Source organism: Rana temporaria, chromosome 9, assembly GCF_905171775.1.
Source record: "Rana temporaria chromosome 9, aRanTem1.1, whole genome shotgun sequence".
Taxonomy (NCBI): Eukaryota; Metazoa; Chordata; class Amphibia; order Anura; family Ranidae; genus Rana; species Rana temporaria.
In genome coordinates, this window is record NC_053497.1 from 82,193,676 (window position 1) to 82,208,912 (window position 15,237).

The 15,237-nt window shown below is 43.4% G+C and overlaps 1 protein-coding gene across 2 annotated transcripts in view; it reads left to right on the forward strand.

The window, feature by feature from the left end:
• Positions 1-9,119, forward strand: part of MTM1 (myotubularin 1) — a 100,871-nt gene extending 91,752 nt beyond the window's left edge. For both annotated transcript variants that reach the window (XM_040323799.1, XM_040323800.1), the window contains one exon: positions 4,646-9,119. In XM_040323799.1, coding sequence (XP_040179733.1) covers positions 4,646-4,804 — 159 coding nt within the window. In that variant the 3' untranslated portion in view covers positions 4,805-9,119. The remainder of the gene's footprint in view (positions 1-4,645) is intronic.
• Positions 9,120-15,237: the final 6,118 nt, after the last annotated feature.

Below are 15,237 nucleotides of genomic sequence, written 5' to 3' on the forward strand. Positions count from 1 at the left end.
AAGATGAGAATAAAGATAACAGGGAAAACATGAAAACATTTGTCATTGTTATTACTCATGCACAAGAACACTATTCTGTAGGTGAGCATACACTATACAATCTGATTGTACAATCTCTACGCAATCTCTGTTAGATTTACCAAAATATTGTAATATATGGACAAACCTAAACAATTAATTTAACTAGTATCCAATCAGTCAGGCCTTTGTACTACATAGTTGGTGGTAGATCCAAAGGGTATTGTACAATCAGATTGTATAGTGTATTGTAAGCTGGAGGCTGCCCATAAATGAATCCGTATATATTTTTTTTTAATCGGCCTATGTCCGATCACAGAAAACTGAGCAGATCCCCCCCATCCACACAACTAAGGTGGTGCAGACATGTGTGTCCTGTGCAGAGCTCTCTTTTATCAGCAAGGGGATGTACAGACATTGTGTGCATCCCTGTGCCAGCGTATCATTCACTTCTATTGGGACCTGCACCTGTATGTCATGTTAGGATACGGTGGCTGTGTCCATGCAGCCTCATGTCCCAGTAGATAAGAATGGGGTACTGGCATGGGGATACACACAACACCTATGCAGTTAGTTTTGCACAGAGTGACCCTGATCGCCGTCAACGCCGCTCGCGGCTCCTTCTCGCATCGGAAAATCCCCTAGGAGAAGCACTCTCCCTGGGGGTTTACCAAGCGTGCGCGCTCCTGAGTCCAGCATTTGCGTGCATAGACACAGAGAGCCAGACTCAGCCCCACCCCCGGCGTCCGCATCATTGGATTTGATTGACAGCAGCAGGAGCCAATGGCTGCGCTGCTATCAATCTATCCAATGAAGAGCCGAGACCCCCGGCTAGAGAGCGTTTGCGTGTCTCCGGCACGGGAACAAACGGGCTCAGGTCAGTAAAACACGTGGCTGGGGGCTGGTCATTGACAAAAGTTTTTTCACCTTAATGCATAGGATGCATTAAGGTGAAAAAAACATGAAGGTTTACAGCCCCTTTAACAGTGATATGAAGCATGAAAGTATGTTAGTTACCTGTTTGCTGAATAGTGAGTGGCAGCCCAGCAGCACAGAGACATCAGTCAGCTTGGCTGATCAGCTAGAGAGGAGGGGGTCCAAGGAAAAGGACACAGGAGGAGGGGGCACTACAAAGAGGAGGAATGGGCTCCAAGAGAGAGATAACATTTAGGAGATTAGGGGGGCAGAGCTGGTGATGTCCCTCGGACACCGGGACATTGTGAAAGTGAAAGTAGGAGCGATAGAGATGAGTGGAGAGGGGGGAGAGAAGACGCTGTTTAGGAGAGGGAAAGCACTGATAGCCGATGCTCCACTCTATCACTCACATGTACTGGTATAGTGCACAGTGCAGACAGGGGGCGGGCGCTACGATCGAGCTTACATGCAGGGACAAAGCCGCTCTCTGTCTGCTGTGTTACATTCTGCAGCCTGTTCTGTGGTGGACATTGTACCAGGCAAACTGCGCCCTCCTCCTGCACTAAATCATTGCGCTCAGGGCAGCTGCCCGCCCCGCCCCTGCCTAGTACCGGCCCTGGTGCCATCAATTGCTGCCAGTGTGCCATCAATTGCTGTCAGTGTGCCACCAGTGTGCCATCAATTGCTGCCAGTGTGCCATCAATTGCTGCCAGCATCCCCACAAGCAAGTACCTGATGATGATGATGAAATCTCTGTCCTGTCAGTGTTTTGCTGCCTGCAGTCCTCGGCCGTCTCGGGTCTCCTACAGCAGCCTGTGCAGTGTGCACAGTGTGAGGTGAGGAGTCGGGACCGGGTCATTACTTGGCGGGAATTGGGGGACTTTTTTGAATTCGGGGACACTCACTCCACGTGGTGACGGGCGGCTGGGAATGCCGTCAGCGGGAAAGGAAGCGTGGCCAGCTCCAATGGCTTCTTCGGCTGAATCAGCGGGCGGCGGGAAAGGAGGCGCGGCTAACACCCACGGGTTTCTTCCGCTGCACCAGCGGGGGGGGCGGGAAAGAGGTGCGGCTAACACCCGCAATTCTTTCGGCTGCAAATTCAGACTTCAAATTCAGATTTCTAGCGATCCGCCCGGGGGCCGGATTAAAAGGTCCGCCGGGCCGTATACGGCCCGCGGGCCGTAGTTTGCCCACCTCTGGGGTAGATGAATGAAAGAAAAGACAGTAGCTATAACTGATATGTGAACATCAAAAAATATTAATCGCTGATATTGGTGATACAAATGACATCCAATCAAAAATACAGAGTGCTCAGTGATATTGAAGCATGCACTGATATATAGTAGCAAGCCTAAAGCAACACACATGAGTGATAATAAGAAGTCGCATCCGTGTCCATGCAGGAAAACAGCAAAAAACAATGCTGTTTAAAAGATCAAAATATCAAAGAAACAATCGACAATAAAGTGCTGGTGCTTATGCCGAAATATTCAGCGTGAAGGTGGTGCAGAGAAGGAATTCCAATATCCTTTTGAAGTTTTAGTGAGGGTTTCCCCTTACCTTACTGCTGTAAGGTAACCGCATGTATATTATAGCCAATGGTGTTCCAGCCGTTGCAGAATGTAGTGTGTCCCAGTAAACTGTAATCTTTCTCTGTGGATAAAGTCCCCTCAGGAGTCACGTCCAATGGACAACAATGACCCTCACCCAGGGAGGTAAAAAGCGCCAATAATGCAGTAGCGTTTTAAAGTTTTTAATAATAAAAAAGCATACATTATGGTACTCGCATGGATGCAATAAAAACAGTCATAAAAACAAGTGGCGAGTTTGCAAGCGTCGCCTCCGGTACCTCTTAGTGACGCGTATTCGTCACGGCACGTGACTTCTTCAGGAAAAGATATTGGAATTCCTTCTCTGCACCACCTTCACGCTGAATATTTCGGCATAAGCACCAGCACTTTATTGTTGATTGTTTTTTTGATATTTTGATCTTTTAAACAGCATTAATTTTTGCTGTTTTCCTGCATGGACACTCATGCGATTTCTTATTATCACTCATGTGTGTTGCTTTAGGCTTGCTACTATATAGCAGTGCATGCTTCAATATCACTGAGCACTCTGTATTTTTGTATTTTTGATTGGATGTCATTTGTATCACCAATATCGGCGTATAATATTTGTTTGATGTTCACATATTAGTTATAGCAACTGTCTTTTCTTTCATTCATCTACCCCATCACACAGCGCAGCACTGTTTATTTATTTTAACAATTTTGGGTTTGATACACCTTTAGTGTTGCAACAGTATTCCCTTTCTATATTTCTCTTCCCCCTCCCCCCTTTTCTTTTCCTCCCCCCCCCCCCTCCTAACCCCATCCCCCCCCTTCCTAACCCCATCCCCCCCTTCCCTCCTCTTTTGTAGCGCGGTAATATCCTATCCACTATTTAGAGCATGGGTCTTCAAACTACAGTCCTCCAGTTGTTCAGGAACTACAATTCCCATCATGCCTAGTCATGTCTGAATGTCAGAGTTTTACAATGCCTCATGGGATGTGTAGTTCCGCAACAGCTGGAGGGCCGTATTTGAGGATCCCTGATTTAGAGTCTTGGTATTACACACAAAGTCCTTGGAAACAAAACCCAGATAGGGTGACTGGTGAAATAGAATATAATTAGGAAACATCCTTGTAAAGTGATCCTCCCGTCGCCACACCTTGTGCTGCACCACTCCCTTAGGATGTTAAACTCGCCATAAATTAAATGATGAGTTGTGGAATTCGCACCAGTGTTGTCAATTGGAGCCTTGGCGGTAGTGGATACCATGATCTGCTGATGGGAGAATGAGATGTTACAACTACGTTTGATATAAGGCGTTTATACCATTAATTTCTGGTTAGTTTAACATCCTAAGGGATCGGTGCAGCACGAGGTGTGACGGGAGGATCACTTTACAAGGATGTTTCCTAATTATATGGTATTCTAATTCACCAGTCACCCTATCTGGATTTTGTTTCCAAGGACTTTGTGTGTGTGATACTAAAGCGTCGTACACACGATCCGATTGTTGGCCAACTGAGCGTCTGATTTTTGTCTTAAAGGCGTGTGCCAGGATCTTGTCTTGCATACTAACGGTACACAATTGTCGTGCTACAAGCACGAATGAACAAAGGAATTTCAGCTCTTGAGCACCACCCTTTGGGCCCCTTATGCTAATTTCGTGTTTGGTGAGCATTGATTCCAAGCATGCGTTTTTGTACTTTTGACTTTTGTGTGATGGATTTGTGAACTGACCATCAGAAAATCTGACAACAAACCGTTGTCCGACAAAAATTTCCTTGCATGTCATCCAACATTTGGTGGCCGAAAGTTGGACAACAGTTGTCAAAAGGAGCATACTAACGGTCAGATTTTAGGACAACAGTCTGTTAACAGACAAGCCCCTGACAACAATTGGATTTAGACTCTCTAGTCATAAGGACTTTTTACATTGAAGTTTGTTATTTTAGCCTGCATTTTCTTCGGTTCTAGCATTTTTTATTATGGTTGTTGAGTTGCCAATGACTTAGAGAAAGCTGAAATGGTAGGTTCAGGCACTGGGGAGCTTAATAGATGTTAAATGCATAGTATGTGAAGAATTAAAATATGAGTCATCTTATTTTTCTTCTAGCTTGATTTGATTGATTTTTTTTTTTTTGTGTCTCTAAATCAACAGCAGCCAAACCCTGTAGAACAGCGCTACATGGAGCTGCTGGCAATACGTGACGATTATGTCAAGAAACTTGAAGAATTGCAAATCTCCAATTCACCAAAAATGAACAATTCCTCCACCTCGCCACCTTCACCGTCACGAATAATGCAAACACCATTTTGAACAAAACTAACTCTTTGTATGAAGTATAGATACCGGCTGTGCTATTTTTCAGAAGGCCATTTTAAATGATGCCTTATTTGAAGGAAGTTGGAGTCTTCGCGGTTGAACAAAAATGTGCCTTTTTTAAGATCTTGAAATAGTCCTCTTTTTATATGTTGCACTGGTATACAGAGCTTGTTATACAATATGTAAGAGTACTTGGGATAGCTGTTAACCAGATCAGTTTGGTCACCGAAATATATTTTAGTAACTGGAGATAAAAATGCAGGTTGTTTTCATAAGATTTCGTGTTCATCCCAAAATACTTTTTTTTTTTTTTTCTTTTTTTTCTTTTTGCATTCATGTTTTTTTCCTCCTCTTTGTCTTTAACAGCCCTTGTCTTCCTTTTGTAGTGTGTACCAGTGTCACATATTCCTTGTGCAGGCCACACAGGGCAAGCCAACATCTGTTGTAAAGCTTTGCTGTACCTCTCAGTATTAATGCTCTCTACTGTAAGCTAAGATAAAAATAAAAAATAAAAAAAATTGTACGGTAAGAGTGCAAAAAGTAAAAATATAGGAGATATCGTTTTCAAATGTAGCTCTGGTAGGTTTAGCACTTGGCCCTTATGGAAGTCGTCTTGCATTTTAAATGCTGGAGATTAAGAAAAGTTTGCAGTTTAAGGTCTACTGCATACTGCTACCAAAGATGAACTTCAGAACGCTGGTAAAATGAATTTCAGAGTTTTCAAATGATTGTGCTTAATTTACCTATGTTAAAGAGCACCCTTAGGCCCATAGCTTTGATTCCAACATGTGGAAATGACACATTGTGTATGCATTCCATGTATGGATGCAGTACTTGGGGGTGTTTCAGGTTTTTTGGACTTGTAACAGGAATCTGTTGCATACAGTATCTTGCATAGGTTCAGGATAACAAAGTGCCAGTGCATTTTCCATGTTGGAGGTACTGCTGTAAGTCAAACTGACAATAGGAAACAGTAAGTGCACCTTAGCTTGATATTGGGAGTTTTTTAATTAGCTTGTTAACATGATAATAGGCAAAAATTGCGCTACTTCTATATCTTGGTTGTAATGTTCCATTAAATATTTTTATTCATGCCAATGACATCTATCTGTACACTATTGTTACTGCAACTTTTTCTCTGAAGCTTGCACAGAAAAATCAGTGTGTAATTTACTTATTTCTGTGGATGTTGACCCCCGAGAGGCTCTTTCAGAAGACCACCTATAGCTCTTCAGGCCACTTCTACAGAAGTAAGCCTCTCCTATTGATTCTCTTGGACCTGCTCTGAAAACGGAACATTTGTGATCATTTCCTTGTATGTTCCTTTGGGCATAAGTAGACATTTTTTATGGTTTGCATGAAATCCGAGTGTAGATAAAATTACGCTGCTTTGTCTTCTGGTTTACTCAAGCTCTCAAGCTGCTCCATGCTTGATACCTTTTTATAAATGTATGTTCTCTACAAATAACCACAATAGTTTATTTTAAACTAAGCCAGTCTTCCTCCCTGTTAGGACAGCCTATATTCTGCCTTCAATCTAGTTTTGTTCATTCACACTTACTGTATCTTTATGACCAGACTTTTATACTAACCCTACCTCATTGTGGCTTTCAAATGTTTCCTTGTCCCAATGAAAGCGATAAGTTTGGTAGTTGTACAATTATTTGCATTGGAAATTAATATCCTTCTCAAGGAGACAAACCGAAAACGGGACTGTTGAGGTACTTTAAGGTTGCGTTCATACTGTACCGCTGCTATGCCCTATAACAAATGCACACATAGTCCTAATATCATAAATATGTAGTATTCACATCCTTGCACTGTTTCGCAGTGTGATTTTTAAAATATGACCTGTCCGATGTTTTTTCCATAATAAAGCATTGGGAGGTGTGTGGAGTGATGGCACGTCTTAATGGGTTACAGCATGCATTGATATCACAAAGAAAATACACCTGAATTAAAGACTTGTTAGAATCCAAAACCCAGTAGTCCCATCTAGCTAAGTTTTTTCTGTTTAAAATAGTGCCATTAGAGAAAATTCACAATTTGGGATTATGGTTAACAGTTTTGTAGATAGTTTGTTATATTTACCACACAATGGTAATCTTTCAAAAGCCATTTAATAGGCAGACAAGAGGCTAGTAAAGGCTTTTTCTTCATTGTCCCATAAAACAATTTGTGTTTATACTAAAAGATACCCAGTTGTAAAGCAATTAATCTGGAAAGGAAATGATACATGTCTAAAAAGAATACATACTGGAGCCAGGTAAAAATGGTGCACACTCAGGTATCTACATGTTAGGAACCAACCTTTCTGGCATTCAATATTCTCCTTCAGACCCTGGTGCATGCTAGTCAACCTTCCCATTACTGCCTGTAAATACCAGGGTTCTCTGTTCACCAGTCTTAGAGATGAATGGAAAATTGTATGAGACAACAATTGTGACTGGTCGGGAAAATCCAACCCAGCTGCTGTGCTGCTCGCATCAGTATGTAGGTTTCTGCTCGCATCTGAAGATGCCCATAGATCTTGCAATAGACCCCTGGCAGATTTGCTCTACAGCAGTTTAAATCCTTTGAAATTGAATGATGCCTGGTTCACCTCCTATATTCAAGGCTGGTGGAGGCAAGTCATTCAATGCACCCAGAAGTGTGTGCTGGATGCAGAAGATTCTTCAGGGGCTGTAACTCTTACAGAGAAGATCAGAGAAGTATGTAGTAGGGCTTGCTTTGATGGGCATAAACAATGCAGCATGTTTAGAGTTGCACTTCACTTGCACTTGTCATCAGACTCTGAGATCATGCAGAATTTGTTGATCGGTGCATTTGACTTCTATGCTGAATAAAGCTGCCTTAAGCTGCATTCCTATTGACTTGTATACAGAGAGAAGCCATTGTAATGCAAACAAAAGCCTTTCGACGCTGGCCAGTAATCTTTTTCTTTGTGAAATAGTCAATTTTACTGCCACCAACAGGAGGTTGGGAAACTGGCAAACCAAAAAATATTAAAGCCTGAATTTAGTTGAAGAAAAATCAACACAATGAGCATTCCTGTACTTGTCCCTGCTCATCAAGAGTGCCGACTATGCCCATGCTGTCCATCTCCCCTCCTTCATTCAAAGAAGCTGTACTCCACCTTGTACGAATGAAAAATAATCTATAAATGGGGGTGATCGTGGGCAGATGAATAAAAGGTCCACCTCCTCCAGTCATCGTCTTTTACTTATAGAATGGGGGGGCAGGGGATTGGAGCAGGAAGATGTCAACTAAAGCAGAAGCCAGAGGCAAATGGAACGCATCATAATGATGGGGAGGAGTTGTTCTTTGTGGGTGTTTTTTTTTTTTTTTTAATAAACTTGGCCAGCCCCTGTAAAAGGCATGGCTTTTTGCTAGTGTCCTAGGAGGGTTGGGTGCCTTTTTATTCAGCTTTGCTGAGGTCGATATTTTTGCTAGCCTTTTTGTTTTCTAATATTTCTTTATTGAGCATATTTTTCTGCCATGATCTCTGCATCTGTTGGACTCTCAGTGGCTGTTATCCACCCCTCAGTTGCTTTTGGACATCCAAACTGTTTAATAATTCATGAATTTGTGTGCCCCTCAATAGACAATAAAGAAAATAATGGACACAGGTCATGCCCCTCTGTGGCTCTATGTACTACTTGCTCATACAATGATTAGTCGCACAAGGACTGGCTTTATGACTTATTTTTTTTCTTGCCAGTGTCCCAGCCTGCTCTAAGTGTCAGAACGATCTGATTATTTTGCCCCTTTTCCCTTTGAGGAGTTTGACCAGGAAAGCCATACTGTTTACAACTATCCCTGAGTTAGCCAATTGGCATGATGCATATTGTATTAACAGTGTTTCTGGGCACTAAATATCATGCTATTCACGTTTTTAGATGTTTGCTACATTTTTATTCGTTTTTCAGGTATGTCTCCCTTGTAAACTCTTCATTTTATTACAGTATTTGAAGGGATGTTTCAGGAATTTTATGTTTTAGATTGTAAATTATTGTAAAGGTTTAGAGAGTTATATAATACTTATAAAAAATGGGTAGTATAAAAGATAATCATAATACAATGTTGTACATACAATACTAGATATAAATGCAGTAAGAAAATTGGATATCATTCATTGCTTAATGTATTTTTAAACCTGAAAACAAATGTATGTATTTAGATGACATTTGCACATGTTAATATATGTATTCATTATCTTGTTTCCCTTTCTGTTTGGATGATATTATGTCCACCCTGATTAAAATAGGCAAATCTGCTAATTAAACTTATTCTGCATAAATCCTCTTCATGTACTGCTGTATAGTGTATTCTTTGCATTTTAGAAATGACTGTCTTCATTTTGAAGATATAAGAATGCAGGTTATGATGTCACTGGGAATTTGTTAAAGGGTTAGTTCACCTTTTCCAGGAATAAAATGAAAAGGTAAACGAACTCCCTGTTTATAAAAATGTATAGTAAGTTATAATTAGCAAATAAATTCTTATCAATTACTACAGCAGCGCTAGTTGTCACTATAGACTGTGACCCCTCTTTCCTATGACCATGCATTAAAGAAAATGTTCTCAAGATATAGGTGTAAGCAAGAGTCCAGTGAAACAATGGCTCTTAAAGGAATGGTGAGCTCTCTGCTGCAGGTGACATCAAACGTGCACACTCCATCCTTCAGACTTCTCTCGTGTCAATCTCACCTCAAGGGTATCTACTCACCAGATGGTAGAGTTCAACAAGCTCTAAACCTCTGCTCCATTTAAATTCCTCCAACTCCAAAACCAGCAGTTGATCAGCGCGCTATGCTCCTAATATCCACCAAATGTAAGGGCACAAAAAGACTAGATATGGTATAATACCGCTTTAAGTCTTTATTCCACAAGCTGTATCAATCAGCGTATTGATATAGTTAACAGCATATATTACACCAGGCTGATTCCTGGCTCACAGTGGGATATCTTTGCATGTGTCAGTCCCGTCCACCGTGGATAAACACCGCTCTGTTACCACACACTGGAGCGCAGGGCGTGACCTCACGACACACAGGAAGCATTACACTGTGCGCTGCGTTCCAGCTGCGCTCCAGTGTGTGGTAACAGAGCGGTGTCTATCCACGGTGGACGGGACTGACACATGCAAAGATATCCCACTGTGAGCCAGGAATCAGCCTGGTGTTTGCTGGTTGTTTTAAATGACCTTTTAATATATGCTGTTAACTGTATCAATACGCTGATTGATACAGCTTGTGGAATAAATACTTAAAGCGGTATTACACCATGTCTAGTCTTTTTGTGCCCTTACATTTGGTGGATATTAGGAGCATAGTGTGCTAATCAACTGCTGGTTTTGAAGTTGGAGGAATTTGGACGGAGCAGAGGTTTAGAGCTTGTTGAACTCTACCATCTGGTGAGTAGATACCCTTGAGGGGAGATTGACACGAGAGAAGTCTGAAGGGTGGAGTGTGCACGTTTTGTCACCTGCAGCAGAGAGCTCACCATTCCTTTAAGAGCACTTTTTTCATTGGACTCTTGCTTACACTCCTATATCTTGAGAACATTTCCTTTTATGCATGTGTAACGGCTACCCATGTAGTGAGAGGGTCTCAGCCGTTGGAGACGTCCTTTTCCCTGGCAAGCTGCGATATGCAGGTACCGCCGGTATATCCCATCGAACGCCCTTTCAAGAAACGAGATGGGCTACGTTTGCAGAGTCAAGCAGGACTGACTTTTAATGCCACATTTTTCCTCCTTATATCTGGTTACAAACTGTACAGAAACAAATGACACCCCCCCCCACCCAGGGGGGGCTTCAATACACATACTTTGAAATAATGACATTCCCTTGAGCCAATCAGTCGCTAGCCGTTTTGGGTCCTAAACTTAGCTTGATCAGACAATAGAATTAAATTAACCTTTTAAAACAATTATCACTCGCACATAATCCCCATCAGCATACACCTCACAGGGGGCTGTTACCTACACAAAAGAGTTCATTAGCTATGCAAAGGGTACATTAGCATTCAGCAGTGAAAGAGACCCTTGTCCAATTAACCCTTTGAGCTCAGAATACAATGTGGTATATCCAATTGTGACAAGTCATGCAGTTCCTTGTAGTCCTCCCTGCATGAAGATTATCGATGTCCCGGAAGCATGCATAGGTCCGTTACACTACTCCCCTTTTGTGGAACACTCCGGCAGACCCGGATTGATCCTTTTCGGATCAACTTGGGGATGTCCGGTCTGCTGTTAGGGTAAAAGTTCTGTTTGCCTGGACAGTCCGTCGGCCTTCCCATTGGCTTACCAGGTCGGTAGCTGATGGTGACGGTGAATAATAGAATTCAATTCTGGAACAGTCACTTGCTTTTCTCTCTCAATGGCTCCCAAAACCTGTTGCTGATGCTCTTGGGACAGATACGGCACCACCTGGATGCAAATCCCATTTAATCTTTTGACAATTTCCGCCTGTTTGTGCATTTCAATGTTCAAGCCACGGGACATCTCATAATACATGACATAGTGTCGTTGCATCTCTGATTTCTCACTGGCCAACTTGTCACATTCCCATTTTAGACTGTGATATTGTGCCGGATCTACAGTACATGTCGGGGAAGGTAGTCTTACCCGGTTCTCAGCAGCAAGCGGGTTGATTCCAGCAAAACGCGGGTGGTCACGGGACAAGCAGCAGCAGGTGTAGGTAAATAAGCCGAAGTCAGAGGGCCAATGTCGTTGCCCAGCACCACCTCGGCAGGTAGGTTGTCCATGATACCAACTGTGGTCTTTCCTGACCTGGCTCCCCAGTCTAAGTGCACCCGGGCGGTGGGTACGCGAAATACAGCACCCCCTGCGACCCGGACGGCAACTGTGCGAGTGGACACGTTCTCTGGCTTTACCAGATGTTTTTGAATCAGAGTGATAGTAGTCCCGGAATCTCTTAGGCCTTGTGCTACTTGTCCATTCACTCGTACCTCCTGACGGTGATGCTGACGGTTATCCGGAGAGGCCGCTTGTATTGGGTCTGCCTCATACCAAATTCCCAGACATTCCTCAGGGACCCCCTCGGTCTCCAGGCAGTGGGCCGCAGAGGGACGTGATAGAGTGACCTCTGTGTTGGGTGTTGTGCGTCTCCAATTGTTATTTGTAGCTCTCAAAGGGCAATAACGAGCAATATGTCCCGTGTCGCTGCAGTGATGGCACGTCACCCTAGGCGAATCCCGGGGGTAGTTGCTAGGCCCCTGAGGACGTGGTGGGACTGGAGCCCAAAATTCTGGGCGTGGGGTGACGGTTGGAGTACGCGGTTCTACCTTCTGCGCCAGCCGCATAGTACCCTGGCTTACTTTCCTTGTCTCCGCGTACTCATCTGCTAGCCGAGCCGCCTCGTTTAAGTTAGCGGGACGGCGATCTCGTACCCAGTCTTGTATGTCTGCGGCCAGGTCTTGGAAGAAATGTTCCATTAGGAACAGCTGCAATACTTCCTCCCCGGTGTTGGCCTTGCACCCTTGGACCCAAAGGGATGCCACCCTTTGTAACTGGTTGGCCCATTCCATGTGGGAGTCCACAGCCATCTTCTTGGACTCCCGGAAGCGCCGGCGGTAGGCTTCTGGAGTTACGGCGTATCGGGTTAGCAGCGCCTTTTTAACTTGCTGGTATTGTAAAATATCCTCTGGAGCGAGAGCCCGAAAGGCTTCATTGGCTTTGCCCGACAATTTCCCCGACAAAATAGTGACCCATTGGTCTGGTGGTACCTGGTGTAGTGAGCACTGCCTCTCAAAGTCTGCCAAATATCCATCTATTTCCTCCTCACTTTCTACAAAAGCTTTAAATGCAGTGAACGGTATTTTCTTTCCTGTAGCAGCAGGTGGGGGGGTAGGAACTGCAGGTGTAATGGGCTGTCTCGCTCTTACCAGTTCCAGTTCTTGTCCCCTCTTCGTTTGTATCTCCTCCCTTGCTTCCCGGAACAGCTGGTTTATTAGTTCCACGGACGTTTCTGGATACAAGGATAATCTCCGCTGTACAATCCCAGTAATTACATGTTCTTTGCTGACAGGTGCAAGGGGCTCAGTTCCTTCCATGGATCCATCCATTTCGTCCAGCCCCAGCAGTTCAGCTATCAGCTCCCTCCGTGGTCTGTTGCTGGCGCTCCTACCACGACTCTCCAATAGATCTTTTAGTGTGGATCTTTTCAGCCTGGCGTACTGCGACTCCATTCAGCACTTGCTCTTTGGATAAAAGGACCATCCCACTGCTGCCAACCAATGTAACGGCTACCCATGTAGTGAGAGGGTCTCAGCCGTTGGAGACGTCCTTTTCCCTGGCAAGCTGCGATATGCAGGTACCGCCGGTATATCCCATCGAACGCCCTTTCAAGAAACGAGACGGGCTACGTTTGCAGAGTCAAGCAGGACTGACTTTTAATGCCACATTTTTCCTCCTTATATCGGGTTACAAACTGTACAGAAACAAATGACACCCCCCCCCCCCATCCAGGGGGGGCTTCAATACACATACTTTGAAATAATGACATTCCCTTGAGCCAATCGGTCGCTAGCCGTTTTGGCTCCTAAACTTAGCTTGTTCAGACAATAGAATTCAATTAACCTTTAAAACTTTTATCACTCACACATAATCCCCATCAGCATACACCTCACAGGGGGCTGTTACCTACACAAAAGAGAGTTCATTAGCTATGCAAAGGGTACATTAGCATTCAGCAGTGAAAGAGACCCTTGTCCAATTAACCCTTTGAGCTCAGAATACAATGTGGTACATCCAATTGTGACAAGTCATGCAGTTCCTTGTAGTCCTCCCTGCATGAAGATTATCGATGTCCCGGCAGCATGCATAGGTCCATTACAGCATGGTCATAGGAAAGAGGGGTCACAGTCTATAGTGACAACTAGCGCTGCTGTAGTAATTGATAAAAATGTATTTGCTTATTATAACTTACTATAAATTTTTATGTTTTTGTGTTTTAAGCGGCTGCTGACAAATTTCATTGAATGATAAATGGTAACATTTAATCATTATTGCTGTGTTTTAAATATCTTTTAGCCCATAGCGCCGAGATAGTGGAATTAGGCCTTGATCTTCACTATTTGTTTTAACTCCTTGTACTTGCCTCCGTGGGTGATGTAGGCGTCTGGGGATTTGAAATACCTGCTCTTCCCATTTATTCCTGTAGGACTGATCAGAGCAATTCTCTATGCAAACGCTAACCAATCAGAAGTGCTCTGACCTGTCCCTGAAGCCCTGCAGAAAGGAGAGGAGAAAAGTGGGAATCCCTAAACCAATATACTGGTTGCATGGAACCTGACGGCTCATCACCCACAGAGGTAAATTCAGCAGGGACTGAGGGAAGGGGACAGTGTAGGGTGGTAACCTTTTAATTTTTTTTTCTGAAATAGTGAACTTTAATTCATGGACACAAAGGTCTTATGGTCTCCTGACTGTACCACAGTGCTGTCCCTGCAAATTTGATGAGCCGTATAATGGCTTTGCGTAGGAAACGTATGCTTTTGCACACTGACTAGCCTCATTTTGTAAACGGACAATAATTTTGAAAGTGTATGTAAATCCTAACAATGAACTTGTGGTCTGTGAAATATTTCATTAATAATCCCCTTTCACACGGGAGGGGTTTTTCAAGTGCTAAAAATAGCGCCTGTAAAGCGCCTTAAAAAAGCCCCATCTGCAATCCCAGTGTTAAAGTGATACTAGTGGTACCGGAGGTGACGCTTGCGAACTCGCCACTTGTTTTTATGCCTTTTTTTTATTGCATCCATGTGAGTACCATAATGTATGCCTTTTTTATTATTAAAAACTTTTAAACGATACTGCACTATTGGCGCTTTTTACCTCCCTGGGTGAGGGTCATTGTTGTCCATTGGACGTGACTCCTGAGGGGGACTTTATCCACAGAGAGAGATTACAGTTCACTGGGACACACAACATTCTGAAACGACTGGAACATCGTTGGCTATAATATACATGCTGTTACCTTGCAGCAGTAAGGTAAGGGGACACCCTCACTAAAACTTTAAAAGGATATTGGAATTCCTTCTCTGCATCACCTTCACGCTGAATATTTAGGCATAAGCACCAGCACTTTATTGTTGATTGTTTCTTTGATATTTTGATCTTCTAAACAGCATTCGTTATTATCACCAATGTGTGTTGTTTTAGTTGTGCTACTATATAGCAGTGCATGCTTCAATTTAATATCACTGAGCACTCTGTATTTTTGATTGGATGTCATTTGTATCACCAATATCAGCGAATATAATTTTTTTCTTTGATGTTCACATATCAGTTCTAGCCTACCTCTGGGGGCCCACAGTGGCTCCTCCCCGCATTAGATAACCCCCTCTGGGAAGCTCTCTCCTGAGGGGGTTTACCTTGCGGTGCACTCCCCTGTCATACAC